Raw genomic sequence first — 25,204 nt, 5'->3', positions numbered from 1 at the left:
GCCTCTCTCAGCGCGACCGGGAGTTAACCTATCTGCTCCGGTATTGACCTAATCTCTCTCTCTCTCTTTCGCCCTGGTTTTTCTCTTTCTCTCTTTTTTCCTTTCTTTCTTTCTCCCCTGGCTTTTATTATCACTGTATTTCTCCTTATCTTTCACAATCCCACTCTTTTCTTCTTTATATTTTTTGTTATTCTCATTCTTATTTATATTACTTTCTCTATTCTTTCTCTCTTTGTCTCTCTCTCTCTTGCACTCCTGTCCTCAATCTTTGTCTCTCTATATCTTTCTCACACACTCTGTATTTATTAATCTATCTATCTATCTATCTATCTATCTATCTATCTATCTATCTATCACCCCATCCCCAGTTAATTGGAAGAAATAAGGGCCGGAGTTCTATCTATCCTAAAAGATAAAACACAATAAAAGGACTATCACACAGGTATATTAAAATAGCCAGTAGTTTACTGAGTGTATCAAAACTGTAGGACAACTAAGGTTTATAATGAAGTGTCCTTTTTTAGTACTTTCAACACAAAAAAATAAATAAATAGCAGGCTTCAATAAACTAAAGAGTGGAATATCTTTTCAAGACAGAGCTGAATAGTACCTTTTTCAGATGAAATATCACAAATATATAGTGTATATCAAACCAGATGTAAATTTAAAACACAAATTAGAAAGCTAGATTTCAAACAGTTCCCCAATTATCTAAATTACTGTCTTGGTTCAGATTATTATAATTAATCTAATTATTATAACTATAGTTTAGGATTAGAATTTAGGATGAGATTTTAGTTTAGAATTAGCTTTAGGGTGCTTTCACACCTGCCTCGTTTGGTCCGAACCAAAGTAGCAGGTGTGAAAGGGGCCGCGAACCACGGTCCGGACCAAACAACCAGATTTTGGTCTGACCAAGAGAGGTGGTCTCGGTCCGGATCTTCTGAACCATGGTCCGGTTCGCCTGCAGTGTGAAAGCGCTTTTCTGGATGGTTCAAACTTTCGGATCAATTACAGGAAGCTGAGCAGGCGTTCCTCAACAACGACAGCAGAAGAAAAAAAATAACCAACTACTACTGACTGCAGCCTGCGGGAAGGCGGAGTTAGACGTCCAGCGCGTTCAGTCCCACCCACTTTGTCCACGCCACGCCTGGTCAGTCTCGCAAGCCTGTAAGCCGGATGATGCGGCACATTATAGGCGTGTCCCAATTCAGGGGCTGCATCTTTTGAAAGACACATTTGAAGGCAGATTACGTCACCGCGGTGCGACTAGGCTGTCCCATTTCAAAGACTCCTTCGAATGCAGCCTTCTTTTCCTCGGAAACGAAGGATCCACCCAGTGTATCCTTCACAGCCTACAGTATCCCAAGATTCATTGCGTGCCGGCTTATTTCAGCGCGAAAAGGGCGGTGTCAGCAGAGGAGTCGGCTGTATTATGTAGTATATGTAGTATTATGTAGTTTATAGATGTATAAATACTTATAGATTATAGATTATAAATCTTATTTATATATTATATCATTTATATTATAAAAAAAAGTTGGGGCTTTTCTAATGTTTTCATTCAGTTACTTCTGTTTAAGAGCGGCATATAGGCAGGACTAACTACAATAGCACATAAATGTGTTTAAACTGTTAATAATATAGTATTTTGTAAAATACTTATACACATTCAGCTTCACCGCTGTTCAGAAGTTTAAATCACGCTACGTTTAAAATGTCGTTAAAATGCCTGGTTGGGCAATTAATACTGATTATTAGTGAATTTAATTCACCCTGTGAGGAACTCCTGCATCTCTGCCGTTTCTCTCGTTTTTAAGAAGGTTATTCAGCAATATTAAAAAAGGTGTGGTTATTGTAAAAGGACTGGTTATGGGCGGGACCAATAGCAGACCGTCAGCTCCGCTCCGCCCCGCTCTGCAGCCTGTGACCTCGAGGCAGCCCTCAGGGGCGGGGTTATTCAAATGAGTAGGCTGTCTCTCCACAGTCTTTCTCTCCCTCTGGTCTCTACTGCGCTCTACAGACTCGGGTTTCAGGATCGCCAACATGGAGGAAGATTTTGGCTTCATTTTCATTGAATGAATGGGAACAGCGACACGACGTCCATCTTTTTTTACAGTCTCTGGTCTATCTATCTATCTATCTATCTCACTTTTTCTGGCTCTCGCCCTTCACTTATATCTCGTTTTCTCTTTTTGTTCCTCACCCTTCTTTTTCTCTCCTCTCTATTTGTCTCTTTTCTTATCATTTTTCTTCAGCTTTCGTTCCTCTTTCTCTTTCTGTCTTTAGTTTCTCTCTCGAGTTCTGTCTCATCTTCTCTCATTCTCTTGCCTTTCATTTCTCTTTGTTTCTGTTTCTTTTTCTCTACTTCATCTCCTTCATTTGTTTGTCCTTCATTTCTTACGCTTAACTTTTATTAATCTCTCTCCATTTCTGTCTCATTGTCTCTTTTCCTTCCTTTTTCTCTTTCTTGCTACTTTTCTCTTTCTATTTCTCTGCAATCATCTCTCTTCCTCTATCTATTTTTCTTACCATTCATTGTCCTCTCTTATTTTTCTCACTCTGTTTTCTCTCACCCTTTTCTTTCTCATCTCTTTTTTCTTTGTTTCTCTTTAAGTCTCTTTTTCCATTATTAGCCTTTTTTATGTATCTTTCTGTCTCAAACCCTTTATTTCTCTCTTTGTCTCTCACCATTTCTCTCCTCTTTTTGTCTCTTTCTGTTTCTCCCATTTATTTCTCTTTCTCTATTTCTCACTTTCTTGTCCTTCTCTTGTTCCCTTACTGTCTTTCTCTCTTCAATTTCTCTCTAATAGAAATAGAGATTAAAGCACAAAAAGTGAGAGAGAAAGAAGACAATAGAAATGAAAATGTGACAGATGGATTTCTTACTCTCACCTTTTATTACTCTCTCTCTCCATTTCTTTCTCAGTCTCTTTCCCTCCCTTTTCTCTTTCTATTTCTCATCATTTCCCTCTTTGTCTATCTAGTTTTCTTAACATTCATTGCCCTCTCTCTCTCTTTCTCTTTTTCTATCTCTCTCTCTTTCTCTTTGTCTCTCGCTTGTAATTTATTTCACTCTTCATTTCCCTTTCTCTATTTCTCATTTTCTTGTCCTTCTCTTGTTCCTTTACTGTCTCTCTTTCTCTCTCTCTAACTGCTAACAGGGGAGCAGGCAGTGTGAGATCATTACAGAGCCTTACTGAGAATCAATCAGCTCTACGCCTGAAGGAGAGAGAGAGAGAGAAAGAGAGAGAAAGAAACAGTCAACAAATGAAAAGAGGAAGATATATAAAGCAAGAAATAGATAATAAAGCAAAAGAAATGTGAGAGAAAAAGAAGACAGAATAGAAATGAAAAGGAAAGAGGGAGTGACTAGACAAATTGAAAGAGAAAAAAGGAAACTAAAGAGGAAGGGAGAGCAGAGAGAGAGAGAGAGAGAGGGATGGATGGATTGGTGGCGGTGCTGTCAGGTTTATTGGTTAGGGGTAAATCAGGCCGGGCTGCAGTTTGGATGCTCTGTAATTGAGAGGCTTTATTCCTCGGACACACACCTGCGCCCCCTCACCTCCCCCCGGACCCCCGCTAATCACCCCCACTGTTATCTGCTCACCCTGGACCTGAGAGGAAAATGGGCAATCACTCACACACACACACACATACACACACACACACACACACCCCACACACACGGTTTCGTTTCATTTAGTGCAGTTATCTGACAAAAACCTAAAGTACACAATTCCATCCTCTCCGTTCTTCAGAAACGTCTTACATTCAGTCTTTAATAATAAAACAATCATGATTTCAGGCATTCAGTAGATGACCAGGACAAGAAAGGGTTACAATCATCCCATCATACCTTTTGCAATCATTTAGTCTCCTGTGGGCAATGCTAAAATCACTATTACAAATCTTACAGCAGGCAAGACTTTCACTGTTTTTTACATTTACTTTTACCAGACATGGATATACTTTGGAGTAGTCAGATTTGAAATGAGTTTTAATGGGAGCCATGATGCTCCTGAATGCATCCCATCCAGGAGAGGGATAAAAAACACTGCCCGCCCACACTAAAAACTGATTGGCTCTCATAGACTCTTTGCAGAGAACTGGCCAATCAGAATCCTCTCTGTTTTGCATGTGCTTTAAGAATATGCAATGCTCCACAGCAAAGGCAGGATAAAATCAATCATAAATGAATTTAAACACCTCAATCGGAATAGAGCACGTCCACGTAAACACCTCAATCGGAATAGAGCATGTCCACATAAACACCTCAATCGGAATAGAGAGTGTCCACGTAAACACCTCAATCGGAATAGAGCGCCTCCACTTAAACACCTCAATCGAAATAGAGAGTGTCCACGTAAACACCTCAATCGGAATAGAGCGCCTCCACTTAAACACCTCAATCGGAATAGAGCACCTCCACGTAAACACCTCAATCGGAATAGAGCGCATCCACATAAACACCTCAATCGGAATAGAGCGCCTCCACTTAAACACCTCAATCGAAATAGAGAGTGTCCACGTAAACACTTCAATCGGAATAGAGCGCCTCCACTTAAACACCTCAATCGGAATAGAGCACCTCCACGTAAACACCTCAATCGGAATACAGCGCATCCACATAAACACCTCAATCGAAATAGAGAGTGTCCACGTAAACACCTCAATCGGAATAGAGCGCCTCCACTTAAACACCTCAATCGGAATAGAGCACCTCCACGTAAACACCTCAATCGGAATAGAGCGCATCCACATAAACACCTCAATCGGAATAGAGCGCGTCCACTTAAACACCTCAATCGGAATAGAGCGCATCCACGTAAACACCTCAATCGGAATAGAGCGCCTCCACGTAAACACCTCAATCGGAATAGAGCGCATCCACATAAACACCTCAATCGGAATAGAGCGCGTCCACTTAAACACCTCAATCGGAATAGAGCGCGTCCACTTAAACACCTCAATCGGAATAGAGCGCATCCACGTAAACACCTCAATCGGAATAGAGCGCGTCCACGTAAACACCTCAAACGGAATAGAGCGCCTCCACGTAAACACATCAATCGGAATAGAGAGTGTCCACATAAACACCTCAATCGGAATAGAGCGCGTCCACGTAAACATCTCAATCGGAATAGAGCGCGTCCACGTAAACACCTCAAACGGAATAGAGCGCGTCCACGTAAACATCTCAATCGGAATAGAGCGCGTCCACGTAAACACCTCAATCGGAATAGAGCGCCTCCACGTAAACACCTCAATCGGAATAGAGCGCGTCCACGTAAACATCTCAATCGGAATAGAGCGCGTCCACGTAAACACCTCAAACGGAATAGAGCACGTCCACGTAAACACCTCAATCGGAATAGAGCGCGTCCACGTAAACATCTCAATCGGAATAGAGCGCGTCCACGTAAACACCTCAAACGGAATAGAGCGCGTCCACGTAAACATCTCAATCGGAATAGAGCGCGTCCACGTAAACACCTCAATCGGAATAGAGCGCCTCCACGTAAACACCTCAATCGGAATAGAGCGCGTCCACGTAAACATCTCAATCGGAATAGAGCGCGTCCACGTAAACACCTCAAACGGAATAGAGCGCGTCCACTTAAACACCTCAATCGGAATAGAGCGAGTCCACGTAAACACCTCAAACGGAATAGAGCGCGTACACGTAAACATCTCAATCGGAATAGAGCGCGTCCACGTAAACACCTCAAACGGAATAGAGCGCGTCCACGTAAACATCTCAATCGGAATAGAGCGCGTCCACGTAAACACCTCAATCGGAATAGAGCGCCTCCACGTAAACACCTCAATCGGAATAGAGCGCGTCCACGTAAACATCTCAATCGGAATAGAGCGCGTCCACGTAAACACCTCAAACGGAATAGAGCACGTCCACGTAAACACCTCAATTGGAATAGAGCGCGTCCACGTAAACATCTCAATCGGAATAGAGCGCGTCCACGTAAACACCTCAAACGGAATAGAGCGCGTCCACGTAAACATCTCAATCGGAATAGAGCGCGTCCACGTAAACACCTCAATCGGAATAGAGCGCCTCCACGTAAACACCTCAATCGGAATAGAGCGCGTCCACGTAAACATCTCAATCGGAATAGAGCGCGTCCACGTAAACATCTCAATCGGAATAGAGCGCGTCCACGTAAACACCTCAATCGGAATAGAGCGCGTCCACTTAAACACCTCAATCGGAATAGAGCGAGTCCACGTAAACATCTCAATCGGAATAGAGCGCGTCCACGTAAACACCTCAATCGGAATAGAGCACGTCCGGACCACACCATATGGAAGTGTTCAGTATTTGAAATAGTTTTTTTAAAGTGGTTTAGAAAGGTTTGATGCATGGTTATATATAAGTAAATGTTAGCATGTTTAAAGCAGCGTTAGCCGGCGTGTAGCGTGCGCTGTGCCGTGTTTGGATGTGGTTTCATCCGGTATCTCTGTCAGAGTGCTGCGGGTTGTGCGGCAGGTCGCTGTAATGAGGTCAGTGTGAGGTGGTAAAATTGGTAAACCGGCCGGGGGTTCCTCTGATAGCGTTTCAATTGCTTTGGCCACCGCTGAGCCCAGCGATCCCGAGCAGCTCTGCTGTCCTGAAAAACCATTACACTTCCTCCCAATCACTACCTCTCTCTATCTCTCTATCCTTCTTTCTCTCTCTATCTCTCTATCTGTTTTCTCTCTTTCTCTCTTTCTCTTTTTCTATTTTTCTATCTCCATCTCTTTATCTCTATCTCTCTCTCTCCCTCTCTCTCTCACTCTTTCCCTAATGTTTGTCTCTCTATATATCTCTATCTATTTCTCTCTCATTCTCTCTCTCTCTCTCTCTCTCTCTCTCACTCTTTTGCTCTCTCTATTTCATTCTCTCTCACTCTCTATTTATCTCTACCTCTCTCTCACACTTTTCCTTAATTTTTATCTATCTATCTATCTATCTATCTATCTATCTATCTATCTATCTATCTATCTATCTATCTATCTATCCCACTCTCTTTCCTTCAATCTTTATCTCTCTATATCTCTCTCACACACATTTATCTTTCCCACTCTCTCTCTCTCAATCTCGCTATCTCTCTATCTTTCTATCTTTTTATCTGTCTATCTATCCTTCTCTGTCTCTGTCTTAAACGCTCTATCTATCTATCTATCTATCTATCTATCTATCTATCTATCTATCTATCTATCTATCTATCCCATTCTCTCTCAATCTCGCTATCTTTCTATCTATCTATCTATCTATCTATCTATCTATCTATCTATCTATCTATCTATCTATCTATCTATCTATCTATCTATCTTTTTCTATCTATCTTTTTTACCTGTCTATCTATCCTTCTCTGTCTTAGATACCATCTATCTATCTATCTATCTATCTATCCCCCTCTTTTTCTATTTCTCTCTATTTTTCTCTCTTACTTAATCTTTCTTATTCTCTCTCTCTATTTCATTCTTTCTCACTCTCTATTTATCTCTCTCTCTCCCTCCCTCAATCTTCTTCAGTCTCTCCTTTTTTCTCTCTTTCCCTCTCCCAGTCTCTATCCCTCTTTCTCTCCCTCTCTCATTCTTTCCCTCAATCTTTATCTCGCTATGTCTCTCTCACACATATTCTCTACCAATCTATCTGTCTCGCACACCCTATCTATCCCACACTCTGTCTCTCTGTCTCTATCCTTCTCTCTCTTTCCCTCATTTATTTTATTCTCTCTATATCGCTCTCACACACTCTCAATCAATCTATCAATCTAATCTATCTATCGTTCTGTCTGTATATTTGTCCATCCATCCATCCATCCATCCATCCATCCATCCATCCATCCATCCATCCATCCATTACCAGATCATTAAAAATGTAAAATAAAAATGTTCTAAAACTTTGACAGATTGAGGGTTTTAAAGACGTTAATTATAACCTTCAGAAAACGTTCTGTAAACCAAAAATTTTAAATTGTTAGCTGAGATGCTAATTGCTTTATATCACTTCCTGCTCTCATTTATTGGTCTATATCGTAGGTATTTCCAATAAAATGGCCAATGAGTGCATGTAGAGGGTGTGTGGACGGAATATCGTGAACGCTGTGAGTGTGATGTGTGAGGGCAGTGAGAGCTGAAGCCGTGGGGATTCAGACTGAGGCAGTAAAGCACTTTCTGAATTCCTGCCAGAGGGGAGCTAAAGGGCCTGGGCATCGGAGGCGCTCACAAATCATCACTTCTTCCCCGAACGAGAGAGAGAGAGAGAGAGAGAGAGAGAGAGAGAGAGAGAGAGAGACGGATCACTGAGACCACCTGAACCACCAGGAACCAAACTGAATTTTCCACGTTTCTTCATTCTTTCACGGCCGTGTGATTTCTCTCAGTGTGTACACACACCGTTTAAAGCTCTGTAACATTTGTGCAGCTGGGTTCACCTGGCGCTGGTGGGCTGCCGGGTGCTGTGCCGGGTCTGGGTGGGCACTGTGCCAGCGGGCAAAGCCGCATGTGTGGGATGAAGGGGTAAAATTTTAAAGCAATAGTTTGGCAAAATTAAAAATATTCGACTTTGAAATCACTGTTTGTCCCAATTCCTATTCAGCCTACCAAAGTTTAGCCACGCCCACTTAGCCTAGAGAAGTTTAGCTCCTCCTATTTTGGCTTAGAGAAGTTTAGCCACACCCATTCACTTTTAAACAATTTAGCCCCATCTATTCATCCTACAGTAGTTTCAGGTTTATTCCCTCTCATTTACATAATGTAGCTCCACCCATTTAGCCTACAGAAGTTAGAGTTTAGCTCCACCCATTCAGCCTACAGCAGTTTAGCCCCACCCATTCAGTGTCAAACAATTTAGCTCCACCCATTCAGCCTTTCAGCAGTTTAGCCCCACCCATTCAGCCTTTAGCAGTTTAGCCCCACCCATTCAGTGTTAAACAATTTAGCTCCACCTAATTAACCTCCAGCAGTTCTGAGTTAAGCCCCACCCATTCAGTGTTAAACAATTTAGCTCCACCTATTCAGCCTTAAGCAGTTTAGCCCCACCCATTCAGCCTTCAGCAGTTTAGCCCCACCCATTCAATGTTAAACAGTTTTGCTCCACCCATTCAGGTTGCAGCCGTGTAGCTCCACCTGTTTAGTCTACAGTAGTTTAAAGTTTAGCCCCACCCATTTAGCGTAAACAATTTTGCTCTAACCATTCAGCCTACACCAGTTTAGAGTTTAGCTCCTCCCATTTAGCCTACAATAGTTAAGAGTTTAGCCCCACCCATTCAGTGTTAAACAATTTAGCTCCACCGTTTCAGATTGCAGCTGTTTAGCCCCACCTATTTAACCTAATTTAGTTCATAGTTTAGCCCCACCCATTTAACATTAAACAATTTAGCTCCACCTATTCATACTGCAGCATTTTAGCTGTTAGGGTTAAAAATGAGCTCCACCCATTCAGCCTATAGCAGTTCTGAGTTAATCCCACAAATTTAGCATTAAACAATTAAGCTCCACCCGTTTAGCCTACAGCATTTAGGGTTTAGCTCCACCCATTTAGCCTATAGTAGTTTAGCTCCACCTATTCAGCCTACAGCAGTTCTGACTTTAGCCCCACCTATTCAGCCTACAGCAATATAACCTCAATCATTTAGCCTGCAAATGTTTTGAGTTTAGCTCCACCCATTTAGCCTATAACAATTAGGGTTTAGCCCCTCCCATTCAGCCTACAGCATTTTAGCCCCTCCCATTTCGCCTATAGTAGTTTAGCCACACCCATTTGTCTTACAGCAAAGTAGGGGTTAACTCCGCCCATTTAGTTTGGAGCTGTGTAGCCCCCCCATTTAGCCTACATTAATTTAGAGTTTAGCTCCACCCATTTAGCCTATAGTAATTTAGCAACACCCATTTAGCTTACAGCTGTTAGGGTTTAGCTCCACCCATTTAGCTCACAGCAGTTTATAGTTTAGCCCTACCTTTTCAGTGTTAAACAGTTTAGCTCCACCCATTCAGCCTACATCAGTTAGGGATTAGCTCCACTCATTCAACATAAATCAATTTAGCTCCACCCATTCAGCCTACAGAAGTTTAACACCATCTATTTAGCCTGAATTAGTATAGAGTTTAGCTCTTCCCATTCAGCCTACAGCAGTTTAGCCCCACCCATTTAAAATACAGCAGTTTTAAAGTTAAGCCCCACCCATTCAGCATTAAACTATTTAGCTCCACCCATTTAACCTAGCAGTTTCCTTTAGGGGTTGGCTTGGGAAAGCTCTTACCTGTATAAGTTCTGAGGTGTTATCTTGTGAGTGAAAATGGACTTTGGCAAGGCGCTGTGAATTATGGGAATTGGAGTGTATAATATTACCACCCACAGTAGACTGTAGTGCACTGGGTAAATGGTAATGATGGTGACTGGCAACATCTGGTAAGAATTGTCCATGTGAAGAGAAATTACATTCACATTTAATGCAGGAGACCCCGCCCACATATCCCAGTGCAGGCCAGTGCAACATTCTGTAGCTTCCATGGGACGTGTCATGACTTTTGTGTAAAAATTCTACGTACTGTCTCTTTAATGCTTTGGATTTGATCAGGATCAGGTTGTAGGATGACGGGAAGCTGCTTCAGGTCTCGACGCAGACGGACTTTACCTCAGAAACCTCGGGAAGTGGCAGTTTTCTCGCTTTTTTCTCATCAAACAGCGAAACTATGATTTATTCCGCTCAGTTACGTGTGAAATCCATAAACATTCACGCTGCTTGACTCGCGCAATAATACGAGCGTCTGATCTTCGGCCGTTTTGGCTGACTGGTCATTTTAGCAGCTCCTCAAAGAACTTCTCCTCAAAAAGCTTCTTCAGGATCAGTTTAGGATCTGGAGGGAAGAAAACAAACGAGGATGAAACATAATCTCAGGCTCATACATTCAGATTACTACTGTATTTATTGATTTATTTATTATTTTTACCACTTATTTGGCTTGACAGAGACAGTTTATATAATTAAGGCATAACTTCTTCTTTTATTTTTTATACATAGTAAATAAATAGTAAAGTGATCCAGACTATGAAGGAACACATTTAACTGCTCTTATCTGGGGAGCTGTTTGTTAACTTGCGTTTGTTTCTGAGGCTCTGATGAACTGATCCTGTACAACAGAGGAAACTCTCGCTCTTCCTTTCCTGAATTCGTACTGATGAGTGCCAGTTCTGTCGTTCAATCGTTCGTTTTTAATAGCCTTTGTGGTGACTTGACTTGATATTTTCAAAGTTCTTGAAATTTTGATTTCAAGATTTCTGGATTAACAAACTTAATTTCTTTAAAGGTCTCAACACATCGTTTTTAAATTAATGTATTTTTAAAGTGTATATGTTACAGGTCCCAGGCCTGAGACCCATAGACAGATGATAATAATAATAATGATAATAAACACAACAATCTCTCTCTGAACACAGAGAAGACCAAGGAGATTGTTGTGGACTTCAGGAGAACTCACACACTGCACACCCCTCTGTTCATCAACGGAACTGCTGTGGAGAGGGTGAGCAGCACCAAGTTCCTGGGTGTGCACGTCACAGAGGACCTCTCCTGGAGCACCAACTCAGCATCACTGGCCAGGAAGGCAAATCAGCGTCTCTACTTTCTCCGCAAGCTGAGAAGAGCTGGAGCCCCCACCCCCATCATGACCACGTTCTACAGAGGGGCCATCGAGAGCATACTGACCAGCTGTTTCACCGTGTGGTACGGGGCCTGCACAGCATCCTGCCGCAGGACCCTCCAGCACATCGTGAGAGCAGCTGAGAAGATTGTTGGCACCTCTCTCCCCTCCCTTCAGGACCTGTACAGCTCCCGCCTCACGCGGAAAGCCCTCCGTCTGGCAGGAGATCCCTCTCACCCACTACACAGCTTCTTCAGCCTGCTGCCATCAGGGAGGAGACTGCGGAGTCTCGGGGCGAGGACCAGCAGACTGCGAGACAGCCCCATCCATCAGGCTGTGAGGATGCTGAACTCTTTTCCTGCTCTACCCCCCATCCCAATCCTGCCCCCAGCACACACTCACTCAGCATCCTGACCCCCCACTAATAAAGTACTGAAACTCTGCACTACAATGCACAAAGTACTGGTCCCTTCCAAACGGACTTGCACTACACAACACCTGCACTACTGATATACTTGCACTGTCAATACGCACTTTAATTCCACTTAATTAAACTGTGAACTTTAAAGACTTACGCACCCATTCACTTTACCAGCCTTAAGCTATATACCATATACCGTATTTGCACTACTGTTATTTACTATTTTTACTGTCATTCCATCTCAATCACCATCAATATTGCACTATTGTCTTACGTATGTTTATTGTGTCTTGCTGTATTGAACATATAGTGTCTCCCACTCTTTTATATTATAATTATATATCTATTTTTACTTATTTACTTATATTTATATATCTATTTCTCCCCCACACCACTGCACCTTGTTTCTGTCTCATGTATGTCTATTTGTGTCCCTGCTGTATTGTACACATAGTGTCTCCCATTCTCCTTTATTATATCTATTATCTGTACTTGCTGTAAAATTGGGAAGGAGAGTAACGTAATTTCAATTCTCTGTATGTCCTGTACATATGCAGTATTGACAATAAAACTATTTGACTTGACTTGACTTGATAAAGCAGTCAAAAGCTTCAAAAGCAAGAGACCAAAACCATGACTGGTGTCCACGAACGCCTCTCTGGTCTGAGGGGGAATTCATGGCTACCTCAGATAGTCACAGCTTAGTCACAGAATTGTCAGCACTACACTGCTATCTACTGGCAGAACCAAGAAATAGCAAATGTATTTGACTTATAAATGCATATTAAAACAATGAATGTTACGTGGCAGATTTGATTAAATAAATAAAATAAAATATATTAAATAAAATTATTAACACAAATGTGCCCACGCTTTGGGTGTCACATATATTTTAGGTCTCAGTAAAACGTGCAATCCACCGGAGATCCGATTTAAACCTATAGTTATTTACATAAGATAGCTAAGGCTAACTAGCTCTGTAAACAAAGGCTGGGGGCAGCCCTGAGCCAAGGTGGGCGAGGCCATGAAGTCACTGGTTGGCATCGACATCTAACATCTTTCTGATCAACTCGTATTTCTGAGGATTTTCTTTTATTAGCTGCTGCAGACAATGAGGAAGAGGTTGAGGAAGAGTTTCATCATGTGCAGCATCATAAACAACTTGCCGTATTTAACAAAGAACAAGAACAAGAAAAGTGGATTTTAGTAAAAGGAGACATTTAAAGTATTTTTTTCTTTACGTAGTTGAGTAGTTCTTGCCATAATATGGATTAGAAAGTTACTTAAATAGGACAATTATTTACAAGTATTTACTTATTTAGGAGTATTTTATCTTCTTCTGTAACACAGATGACATAAAGTAGGGTGACCAAACGTCTTGGTTTTTTTTTTCAAAAAGTGAGGAAATGTCCTGGTTTTTAAATTACCTTCATTGGACCATTAAGTTTACTGGCACTAGGGCACTGCGCACGGCGCTGCGTGTGACATAATCCCAGAGCAGCCCTGTTCTTAATCAGAATGTAGACAGTGTGACTGTCAGTCAGTGCTGCCAATTTTTCAGCCCCTTTAGCGACTTTTTTTGTAAAAAAAAAAAAATAAAAAAAAATAAAAATAAAGCGACTACCGACAAATCTAGCGAGTTTTTGGGGTGTTATTGGAGACTTTTGGCGACTCTGAGATGAACACACGCTCTCTTCAGCCGCGCTGCAGCGGCTGAAGCCGTGAGCCCCGCCCACCTCCTCCACAGTGTCTGCCTCTTTGTGAAAAGCTAAATATTTATTGAACCATTGAACAATTTGTCTATGTAGCTTTAAAAATAAAGAAAACGTAAAAAATTAAAAATAAATAAAACAAACAAAAACCCTAAAAAAAACGTAAATTAACACTTCTGGCTAACTGCTGCTCGTATAATAACATTTAAGAACAGGGCAAAAAAAAACTCATTTATGTAATTCACGTAAAAATGAAGTTACTGTAAAAAGTGACGGCCTATTTAAAAAGCAACAGATGTTGTTCATTTGTAACATTTCTAACATATTTCGGATGTTTTTTACAAACTTTTTCACTCCCACAACCTTAATACTTTACACCTTCAAAAACATGTATTATGCAATTTAGGTGTTGACATCATTTAGCGAACCCCGCCCGCCCTCTCCCAGGTGTCCTGGTTTACCCAAACAAAAATATGGTCTATGTAACACGGAGGAGGCAGGATGCAAGTGCAAGTCTTTTTTATTATCCATAATTAAACTAACAAAGAAAGGAACACTAGAGAGTATAAAAAGAAAAGGTAACTAAAACAAAACACTATGAAACAGAGGATAAACTAAAATACTGAACCAAACAAGCAAACTAAGCAAACAAAGAAACAAACTAAATAAAGCAAACCTGAGACACTGAGGACAAACAACACAACAGGTCTGAGGCTAAACAAAACATTTAAACACGATCTGGAAAGATTAACGAACACGGTCAAACAAAAAGCGCGACAGAGAACAATGGATCACATGAGGTATTTATACACAGGCACACACTAGGGACACCTGTGGAAGTAATGAGGGGGCGGAGTTACAAATGAGACACAAGGTGACAACACTAATGGCTTGGGCAGGGCTAGGGCGGGGCTAGGGCGGAGACAGAACAATAACAAAACAATGCCATGTGCTCAAAAAAGCACATGGCTGGAAACACAAGACAGGAAAACAGGGCAGGAGCACAGAAAACCAAAAGAGGGGAAAACACAGGACAGACACAGGCTAATATGTGACAGTCACCCTAGCATACAGTATTGTGATATTATTGTATCGTGAGATGCCCTGAGAGGGGTGATTGCCGCTGCTCGTCTCCAGCATGTCAGCGGTACTTCGGTCCATTTCATTTCTTCAGTTCTCAGCACTCGTCTAACAAAAGCTCCTTTGACGCTGAACCTGTTTAGTTGCGCTGAAGCAGAGCGCAGTTTTCTTTTCTCTTCAGTGGGAAATGAGCTGTTTGCTGATCCGGACGCTGGAGCAGTTCTGAGCACGCTCGGCCGGACGCTGGATAAAAAAACGCCTGTACTGTCAGTCAGTCAGTCAGTCAATCAATCACTGGAGCTGTGTTTTTATCTATATATTTATTTATTTGTTTGTGTATTTATTGCCGTACGCTCCGTCTGCACGTCTGTAGTGAACAGAACGTTCTGATTGCGTTTATCTCACTGTAAATAATGTAATCTACCACAGCATCGATTTCCAGGGAACACTGCGAGTGAAGGAGCTCGGATGTCGCTGGCGCTGAGCGAAGGCGACGCTACGAAAACAGAGCCGCTGGTCTTGAGCGAAAGCCGATAAGCAGGTCAGAGGTCACCTCATGCATATACATATATATATCAGAGCTTCTGAAGTGACTGCAGTCAGTGTGTGTGTGATGGGCTGTGTGTGTGCGTGTGTATTAGCTTCATCTGCGGCGCACATTTGCATGCTAGCACTGTCGGCGTTGTCTAGTGCAGTTTTAATGCCAGAACAGATGTCTGTCATCCTCCTCAACCTCAGATAAACCTGCAGCTGAACACCAGCTGGAATTATATATATATATATCATTATTTATATATTTATAGGTTTATGTTTGTGTAAAATAAATATACAAACAGCCTTTCTCCCAAATTTAAAATAAAAATATTTTAGTCATTTAGAGCATTTATTTAGAGCAGAAAATTGGGAGAAATGACTGAAATAACAAAAAAGAGCTTAAATAATGCAAATAAACCTGATGGTTTTCAATCACAGTTTTTTTATGCATCTTGGCATCATGTTCTCCTCCACCAGTCTTACACACTGCTTTTGGATAACTTTATGCTGCTTTACTCCTGGAGCAAAAATTCAAGCAGTTCAGTTTGGTTTGATGGCTTGTGATCATCCATCTTCCACTTGATTATATTCCAGAGGTTTTCATATGTATATACCAAATCAATCAATAAATTAATCAACCTTTATATTAACTCAGATGTACATTGAGGGCAGCCCTCATTTTCAATGTAGCCAAGCATTTAGAGAAACAGGGATTGACATGAGAGAGAAAATAAAAGCTAAATTTAATTATTGTAAAATAGCAGTAAATAAAATATAAAAATAGATAAAAAGATAAAAGTAGAATTAGAATAAAATATAAAAAAAACAAAATATATATATATATAACCAAATATATATACAGTATATATATATATATATATATATATATATATATATATATATATATATATATATATATATATATATATATATATATATATATAACCAAATATATATAAACCAAAATTCTTTTTATTAAGCATTTAGTTGCTCTTATCTAGAGAGCAGTTTATCTTGTGTTTGTTTCTGAGGCTGGTAACTCCAATGAACTTATCCTGTACAACAGAGGAAACTCTTGCTCTTCCTTTCCTAGGATGCTCCTGATGAGTGCCAGTTCCATCATACCGTTTTTGATAGTCTTTGCAGTGACTGCACTTGAGGATGCTTTCTAAGTTCTTGAAAATTCTTTTCAGATTAAATGACCTTCATTTTTTCTTAAACTCATTTTTTATTCTTTACTTAGTTAAGTAGTTCTTGCTTCTCATAATCTGTATTCGAACATTACTCAAATATTCACTATTCACTGTATACCTGTAACTCTACCTCTTCACTACTTTACTTTAACTGATGCTCTCAAACACTTTATTAAGAGACAAGAAAAAAATTTACTGTACCTCATATATAATATATATATATATATATATATATATATATACATACATACATATACAGTACTGTGCAAAAGTTTTAGGCATCCATTTATAGCAATATGAGTGTATTTCGCAAAACAAAAACATGATTTTAACAGATGCAAATAAACATATATACAGTAAAACGTAACAAGGAATTCTCGTTTTAAACTAAGAGTCAAGTTAAAGAACAAAGTGTAGTTTTCTCCAGATTTCTCCTGGATGCTCCTCAGCCAGCATGTGTATATTTATTATGTTCAGTTCCGTCAGCAGCTCACCTGATTTACCACATCTACTAATTTACCAAACCAGGTGTTGATTAATATAATAAGAATTAAAAATAACTCTATTAAACTCAGATGAGGAGGAGATTTGGAGATGTTTTAAGGAAAACGGGGCTATATATTTATTTATTTATATAGATATTTAAAATAATGAAAAAAACACTAATTTTAGGTTTCTTTAGACTGGTACTGTACATAAATAAATGAAAAACAGTTGAGCAGATAAAACATGAACTATCTTGGGTTGGTGCTGTCTGCCATGAAATATATATAAATGCACTGTATATAATGGTGTGGAAGCTCTTAGAAGACAGGGTTGGAGAAATGGACGCTAAGTGGTCACAGATGCCTCCATTTAGACGCTGGTGTCTGAGCAGCGCATCACATTCCTCTCGGGCTGCAGAGACATTAGGCCTGAGCGGGTCCGGCCTGTTCAAGAGTGTCTAAGTGCTTTTAACAAGAGGAAGAGAATAATGCTCTTATCTGCTCTCAGCATGACAACAGCGCTCTTATCTTATCTGCTCGGCTCAGAAGCGTCACAGCTCACACACGGCTAATATGACCGATTGTTTGGAGATTACATAATACAGGTCTTTGTAGACGCTGAAATGCGATATTTGTCACTCACTTGGTCTTCTCAGGCCCATATATATATATATATATATATATATATATATATATATATATATACATACATACAGGGGTTGGACAATGAAACTGAAACACCTGTCTCATTTTAGTGTGGGAGGTTTCATGGCTAAATTGGAGCAGCCTGGTGGCCAATCTTCATTAACTACACATTACACCAGTAAGAGCAGTAAGAGTGTGAAGGTTCAATTAGCAGGGTAAGAGCACAGTTCTGCTCTAAATATTGCAATGCACACAACATTATGGGAGACATACCAGAGTTCAAAAGAGGACAAATTGTTGGTGCACATCTTCCTGGAGCATCTGTGACCAAGACAGCAAGTCTTTGTGATGCATCAAGAGCCACGGTATCCAGGGTAATGTCAGCATACCACCAAGGATCTCCAACCACATCCAACAGGATTAACTGTGGACGCTGTAAGAGGAAGCTGTCTGAAAGGGATGTTCGGGTGCTAACCCGGATTGTATCCAAAAAACATAAAACCACGGCTGATCAAATCACGCAGAACTCAATGTGCACCTCAACTCTCCTGTTTCCACCAGAACTGTCCGTCACCACAATCAATTATTGTGCTCTAAATCTAATAACACATATATTTAACTATTTAAAACATGTACTGGTCAAAACTCAAACAGCTTTACGTATTTTTTTACAAGGTTTCTAAGCTAAAGATGTTTATAAAACTCATGTCACATTCTTTTCTCTCAAGAAAGTCTTTATTTTAAAGAAACAACAACAACAAAAAATCACTCCTGTTACTCCTTATGTTTTAAGTAACAGGAATAAAAGTAACAGGACTGAGTTTTTAGCATAGAATTAGCAAACCACATGAAAAATAGCTAAATGGCGGCTATGCTAATAGCATGAGGACTAAAATGTGTAACAAATAATATCTAATAATTAATTTAGGTAACAGGACTGAGTGTTTAGATTGAGCTCCTCAGTCATTGTTACAATAAAATCAAATATACAGAAAAACTAATGAGGGGACTTAATGCTGGTCTTCCCATGTTCTTCAGAAGAACCAGCTGATGATGTCACTTCCTGTTGTAGATGTGACTTCCTGTTGTAGAATGTTCCAGTTGTTTCAGACGATCAGGGTAATGTGTTGCAGTAACAGGACTGAGTGAAACCCAGGGACACAACTAAAATATGTATTTTAAGTTCAATTTTATGGATTTATTATGAAAAACAAAGCAATAATGCAAAACATTACATCTCTGAAGGATTTTAATAATTATATTTCATGGTAAAGTTTTTATGCAGTATTTTTTTTTTATTAATGTTTCTAATTACAAATCATACTTAAATACTTAAGTTATTTTGTGTGCAAATTAATACATGTCATTTCCTGGGGACAGAAATGACACCGATTCGGTGGAATGACCCATATACTGGTATACCGTGTGGGGCTGGGTATCACCAATGATGTTCCTTTACAAACCTTTATCTACAACAAACTCTACAACACAGAGTTACATTCATTAATACCTCTTACAATGTGCGTTATGATGAAACTGGCTCTCATCAGGACCGACTCAGGAAAGCAATGGCAACATTATAAGGTGGTAAATGGTGGTGCTTTACTTTCCCAACTTTATTCTTGGAAAGTTTCGCAGACCTGAAATGGCAAAAACAATTTATATGAATAAATTAAATAAGGGTTAACCACACTGAACATGACTGTCTGATTGGACACGGATCTCTATAAAGCTGCTCTGTTGTTATAAGCGCTATATAAATAGCCGTGAACTTGAACTACCTGCTGAAACAGGTGTTCAGCCGAAAGAGGACTTCAGGTGTATCAGCCACACCTTTTACTAACAGCCATTAAAGCGTCATAGATAAACACTGGCAGAAGAACAGGATATTATGAAGAGTTCGGCGACAGTAAACATGGCACTGTCCCAGGATGACACCAGTTTATATAAGCCTTATACCCTGTTAGAGCTGCCCTAGTCAACCGTCAGTGCTATCTATCACTGTTCAATCTAAGCCTTCCAGATCACTGCACAGTACAAAACAACACTTGGTACACTGGATTATAAAATGCATTATGCGACACAAGTAAGGAACAGGGGTGTCGCCATGTTTTCCTTCTAATTCAGCAGTAAAGCTAAGCTAAGTTAAGTAAACAAAAATTTATTTTAAAGTAAAACGAGTGCTAGATGTTAATCTACACAGATTTTTCTCCTTTGGGTGAGTAAAGCTCTTCTCTTTATTTAAAGTAAGCTTAGATTTCCAGATTTCCACTAAGGCTAGCCACAGTTAGCGGCTAATGCTGTCCAACAGTGTGTGTTTTGGTAAGCCAGGGCGATATTAGCTAGCAGTTTGTACTACGTAGCTTGTTTTAACACAGTAAAAGTGCAATCCTATATACAATATACAATCCGATATACTCACCTCTAAACGGTGAAAGAGCTAGCTAGAGCTTAGCACGGTTAGCGGCTAATGCTAATGCTTATGTTAGAAGTAGGGTTAGAAGCCCGTTACAACATTCCAACCCAAAAAACTAAACATGATTGTTATTATAATGAAGATTCATTGTTATTATAAGGTTAGGGAAGAAATTCATCCTATAACACAAGCTTTTATCTCGTGCTAGCTAGCAAAGCTAGCATTACAGGATGTAAACAGTGTTTTTTAAGCTTCTTGTGCACTTTTTATGTAATAATGTCTCGTTTTTTTAAATGTCAGTGCTCTACGGATTCTAGCAAGGAGGTGTGGAGCTACTTTGAGCTGGATTACGGTGTAAAAAGTGATTTATCAGGGCAAATTTTGCCCGGTGTCACCCAGTCTGAAGGGTGTTTGTTGGACAAACTGTTAAAATTTCTGGATCTCTGAACGCTGTGGGAGAACGGAGGTGAGCTATTCATCAAAGATAAGAACTTTTTATCATGTTTTACTAGAGACTGTAAAAAAGATGGACGTCGTGTCTCCGTTTTCATTCATTCAATGAAAATGAAGCCAAAATCTTCCTCCATGTTGGCGATCCTGAAACCCGAGTCTGTAGAGCGCAGTAGAGGCCAGAGGAGGGAGAAAGACTGTGGAGAGACAGCCTACTCATTTGAATAACCCCGCCCCTGAGGGCTGCCTCCACAGAGCTATACGCAGTCTATGGTCCTGCCCATACAGTCATTGGTCCCACCCCGGCTAGGTGTAACCCAGCCCTTTTACAATAACCGCACCTTTTTTAATAGAGCTGATTAATTTAACAATATAAGCAGAGGTTACACTAGCTGTTGCATTTAAATAATATAGGTAAAATTACAGTATATTGGAAAAAAACGTGATTGAAAGTTGTCTATTTTGCCATTGAAACCTATGGGGATGGGTGGAGTTACACAGCTTTCTGCAACCGAACAGCAGGGGACGCCCGACCTGTGGTGGCTTCACTTTTGAGAGATGATGCTCTGTCCAGCTATACACAGTCTATGAGTTTTACTACAACAAAAGTACATTTTACACCGGAGTTCTCCTTTAATAATGGTGAGACTGTACAGAATTCCCAGCCTCTTTATTTTTTCCACCAACTGTACTGAAAACGCACTGAACCATGGGTTTTTTTACAAAGGTGTGAACTGAACCGTGAATTTTCTGTACAGTTACAGCTCTACTGCCGAACGAGAGAGCTACCTTTTAAGAAAACGACTGCCTAGGCAGCTGCCTTTAGAATGGACTGCAACTATGGTCCCAAATATGACGAATGCAACAAAAGAAAAAAGTGAAAACAAACTGAAACTCTTGAATTTGTGTTTATTTTGATTAGGCTATGATCTCTGTGGATTTATAACTGCTGAAGCTCTGGTGTTGAAGCTCTGGTGTTGAAGCTCTGATGATGAAGCTCTGGTGTTGAAACTCTGGTGTTGAAGCTCTGATGATGAAGCTCTGGTGTTGAAACTCTGGTGTTGAAGCCCTGGTGTTGAAGCTCTGATGTTGAAGCTCTGATGTTGAAGCTCTGGTGTTGAAGCCCTGGTGTTGAAGCTCTGCTGGTGAAGCCCTGTTGTTGAAGCCCTGGTGTTGAAGCTCTGGTGTTGAAGCTCTGGTGTTGAATCTCTGATGTTGAAGCTCTGGGGTTGAAGCTCTGATGTTGAAGAAGCTCTGGTGTTGAAGCTCTGCTGGTGAATCCCTGGTGTTGAAGCTCTGATGTTGAAGCTCTGATGTTGAAGCTCTGGTGTTGAAGCCCTGGTGTTGAAGCTCTGCTGGTGAAGCCCTGTTGTTGAAGCCCTGGTGTTGAAGCTCTGGTGTTGAAGCTCTGGTGTTGAAGCTCTGCCGGTGTTGCTCTGGTGTTGAAGCTCTGCTGGTGAAGCCCTGGTGTTGAAGCTCTGGTGTTGAAGCTCTGCTGGTGAAGCTCTGGTGTTGAAGCTCTGGTGTTGAAGCTCTGCCGGTGTTGCTCTGGTGTTGAAGCTCTGCTGGTGAAGCCCTGGTGTTGAAGCTCTGGTGTTGAAGCTCTGCTGGTGAAGCTCTGGTGTTGAAGCTCTGGTGTTGAAGCTCTGCTGTTGAAGCTCTGGTGTTGAAGCTCTGATATTGAAGCTCTGGTGTTGAAGCTCTGCTGGTGAAGCCCTGGTGTAGAAGCCTTGGTGTTGAAGCTCTGCTGGTGAAGCCCTGGTGTAGAAGCCTTGGTGTTGAAGCTCTGCTGGTGAAGCCCTGGTGTAGAAGCCTTGGCGTTGAAGCTCTGGTGTTAAAGCTCTGCTGGTGAAGCTCTGATGTTGAAGCTCTGATGCTGAAGCTCTGATGTTGAAGCTCTGGTGTTGAAGCCCTGGTGTTGAAGCTCTGGTGTTTAAGCTCTGGTGTTTAAGCTCTGATGTTGAAGCTCTGGTGTTGAAGCTCTGCTGGTGAAGCTCTGATGTTGAAGCTCTGATGTTGAAGCTCTGGTGTTGAAGCTCTGATGTTGAAGCTCTGATGTTGAAGCTCTGGTGTTGAAGCCTTGGGGTTGAAGCTCTGGTGTTGAAGCTCTGGTGTTGAAGCTCTGATGCTGAAGCTCTGATGTTGAAGCTCTGGTGTTGAAGCCCTGGTGTTGAAGCTCTGGTGTTTAAGCTCTGGTGTTGAAGCTCTGCTGGTGAAGCCCTGGTGTAGAAGCCTTGGTGTTGAAGCTCTGCTGGTGAAGCCCTGGTGTAGAAGCCTTGGTGTTGAAGCTCTGCTGGTGAAGCCCTGGTGTAGAAGCTCTGCTGGTGAAGCTCTGATGTTGAAGCTCTGATGTTGAAGCTCTGGTGTTGAAGCTCTGGTGTTTAAGCTCTGGTGTTGAAGCTCTGATGTTGAAGCTCTGCTGATGAAGCTCTGCTGGTGAAGCACTGCTGGTAAAGCCCTGGTGTTGAAGCTCTGGTGTTGAAGCTCTGATGTTGAAGCTCTGGTGTTGAAGCTCTGATGCTGAAGCTCTGATGTTGAAGCTCTGGTGTTGAAGCCCTGGTGTTGAAGCTCTGGTGTTTAAGCTCTGGTGTTGAAGCTCTGCTGGTGAAGCCCTGGTGTAGAAGCCTTGGTGTTGAAGCTCTGCTGGTGAAGCTCTGATGTTGAAGCTCTGATGTTGAAGCTCTGGTGTTGAAGCCTTGGGGTTGAAGCTCTGGTGTTGAAGCTCTGGTGTTGAAGCTCTGGTGTTGAAGCTCTGATGTTGAAGCTCTGGTGTTGAAGCTCTGATGTTGAAGCTCTGATGTTGAAGCTCTGGTGTTGAAGCCTTGGGGTTGAAGCTCTGGTGTTGAAGCTCTGGTGTTGAAGCTCTGATGCTGAAGCTCTGATGTTGAAGCTCTGGTGTTGAAGCCCTGGTGTTGAAGCTCTGGTGTTGAAGCTCTGCTGGTGAAGCTCTGATGTTGAAGCTCTGGTGTTGAAGCTCTGATGCTGAAGCTCTGATGTTGAAGCTCTGATGTTGAAGCTCTGGTGTTGAAGCTCTGGTGTTGAAGCCCTGGTGTTGAAGCTCTGGTGTTGAAGCTCTGATGCTGAAGCTCTGATGTTGAAGCTCTGGTGTTGAAGCTCTGATGCTGAAGCTCTGATGTTGAAGCTCTGGTGTTGAAGCTCTGATGTTGAATCTCTGATGTTGAAGCTCTGGTGTTGAAGCTCTGGTGTTTAAGCTCTGGTGTTGAAGCTCTGATGTTGAAGCTCTGGTGTTGAAGCTCTGCTGGTGAAGCCCTGGTGTTGAAGCCCTGGTGTTGAAGCTCTGATGTTAAAGCTCTGGTGTTGAAGCTCTGGTGTTGAAGCTCTGGTGTTGAAGCTCTGGTGTTGAAGCTCTGATGCTGAAGCTCTGATGTTGAAGCTCTGGTGTTGAAGCCTTGGGGTTGAAGCTCTGGTGTTGAAGCTCTGGTGTTGAAGCCTTGGGGTTGAAGCTCTGGTGTTGAAGCTCTGTCGGAGAGTGTCGGTGTTGGACGTTAGCCACTCAGGCCCGAAGCTGAAGCTCCTCAGTCTGCAGACATCTGGCTCTCAGCCTCTCCGTCAGCTACACAGTGGTTCCGTCGTCGGGCTCCAGCTGCTGTTGACACGCAGCTATTTAACACATCAAAACAACGAGCAGTGCTATCGAACCCCCGCCTCCTCACGGCTGCTCACCGTCGCTCAGGAATGCTCTTATCTCGCTCTGAGCTCATTGGTTTTAGTCACGTGAGTGCACGCTCGCGTTCTCGGCTAGAACCGCAGACGAAAGGTCAGATTAGCACTGGCCTGGTATTTTTAAAACGCTGTAGCAATTACAGTAAGCCTCTGTTTCGCTGGACTGCTTTAAAACATTCATCACGTTTAGGTTTTAAAGAGTAGTTTCGGATTGCTCCAGCGGGGGGCTATTAAAAATCTGAGCAACAAACCTCATGTTCACACTGCAAAAAATCAGGGTCAAAAAATCAGAAAAATTAAAAACAAAATAAGAAAACAACGCAAAACAAAGCAAAGTTATCTGCCAGTATAGTGAGAAAATTTAGATGGTTAAGAATTTTTGAGACAAAATAAAAAACTTGCATTGTAAATTATCTTGTAATCTCAAAAAACAGTAAAAAAAATAATCAATTTGACACATTATGACTAGATCATAAAAAATATTCATAAAATGCCAAAACTAGCATGTATGTTTTAAGATTTTTTATAAAACCATTGGTCAAAAAAATATCTTAAAATAAGAATCCTTTTATAATTTATTTTTCCTAATCAAAGACTATCATTCTTGTCATAATGTTGTACTCTACTTAAAGAAAAGCATCATGTTTCTGAATTTGTTATGGTGTGTTATTTTTAATAGTTAAAGTAATCAAAACTTTCTTATGCAGTAGAAAATAATGGGTGGGCGCGTTGGTAGTCAAATTTCTTTAATCCAGAGCTAATGATAGTGGCTAAAATTGATGTATGGGGGAAAAAAATCTAAATGGTTCATGTGTCTACAAACTTATACTAAAGCACAATAATTGTAAAGTAATAAAAAGTGTATAATTGTGATTAATTTCAATACATTAATAAATTAGAATTATACTGATAGAACAACTCTGAAAATATAAAGA

The 25,204-nt window shown here is 41.0% G+C and overlaps 1 protein-coding gene across 1 annotated transcript; it reads right to left on the bottom strand.

The window, feature by feature from the left end:
* Positions 1-21,508: 21,508 nt before the first annotated feature.
* On the bottom strand, positions 21,509-24,307 carry LOC125786820 (ice-structuring glycoprotein-like). The gene is made up of 3 exons (XM_049470384.1): positions 24,270-24,307; positions 23,031-24,065; positions 21,509-22,931 (listed from the first exon to the last, which is right to left on the bottom strand). The coding sequence occupies exons 1-3, from the start codon at positions 24,305-24,307 to the stop codon at positions 21,509-21,511; spliced, it is 2,496 nt and encodes an 831-aa protein (XP_049326341.1).
* Positions 24,308-25,204: the final 897 nt, after the last annotated feature.

This window comes from Astyanax mexicanus, chromosome 22 (assembly GCF_023375975.1).
Source record: "Astyanax mexicanus isolate ESR-SI-001 chromosome 22, AstMex3_surface, whole genome shotgun sequence".
NCBI lineage: Eukaryota > Metazoa > Chordata > Actinopteri > Characiformes > Acestrorhamphidae > Astyanax > Astyanax mexicanus.
The sequence above is the reverse complement of the archived record's forward strand: the minus strand, read 5'-3'. Positions and strand labels throughout refer to the sequence as shown.

Coding starts and splice junctions, on each gene's coding strand:
- LOC125786820 (XM_049470384.1), bottom strand. CDS start 24,307: ATGAGCTCAGAGCGAGATAAGAGCATTCCTGAGCGACG. Junction 24,066..24,269: donor AAGAGCATTCCTGAGCGACG/GTGAGCAGCCGT, acceptor ACTCTCCGACAG/AGCTTCAACACCAGAGCTTC. Junction 22,932..23,030: donor ACACCAGGGCTTTACCAGCA/GTGCTTCACCAG, acceptor CTTCAACATCAG/AGCTTCAACATCAGAGCTTC.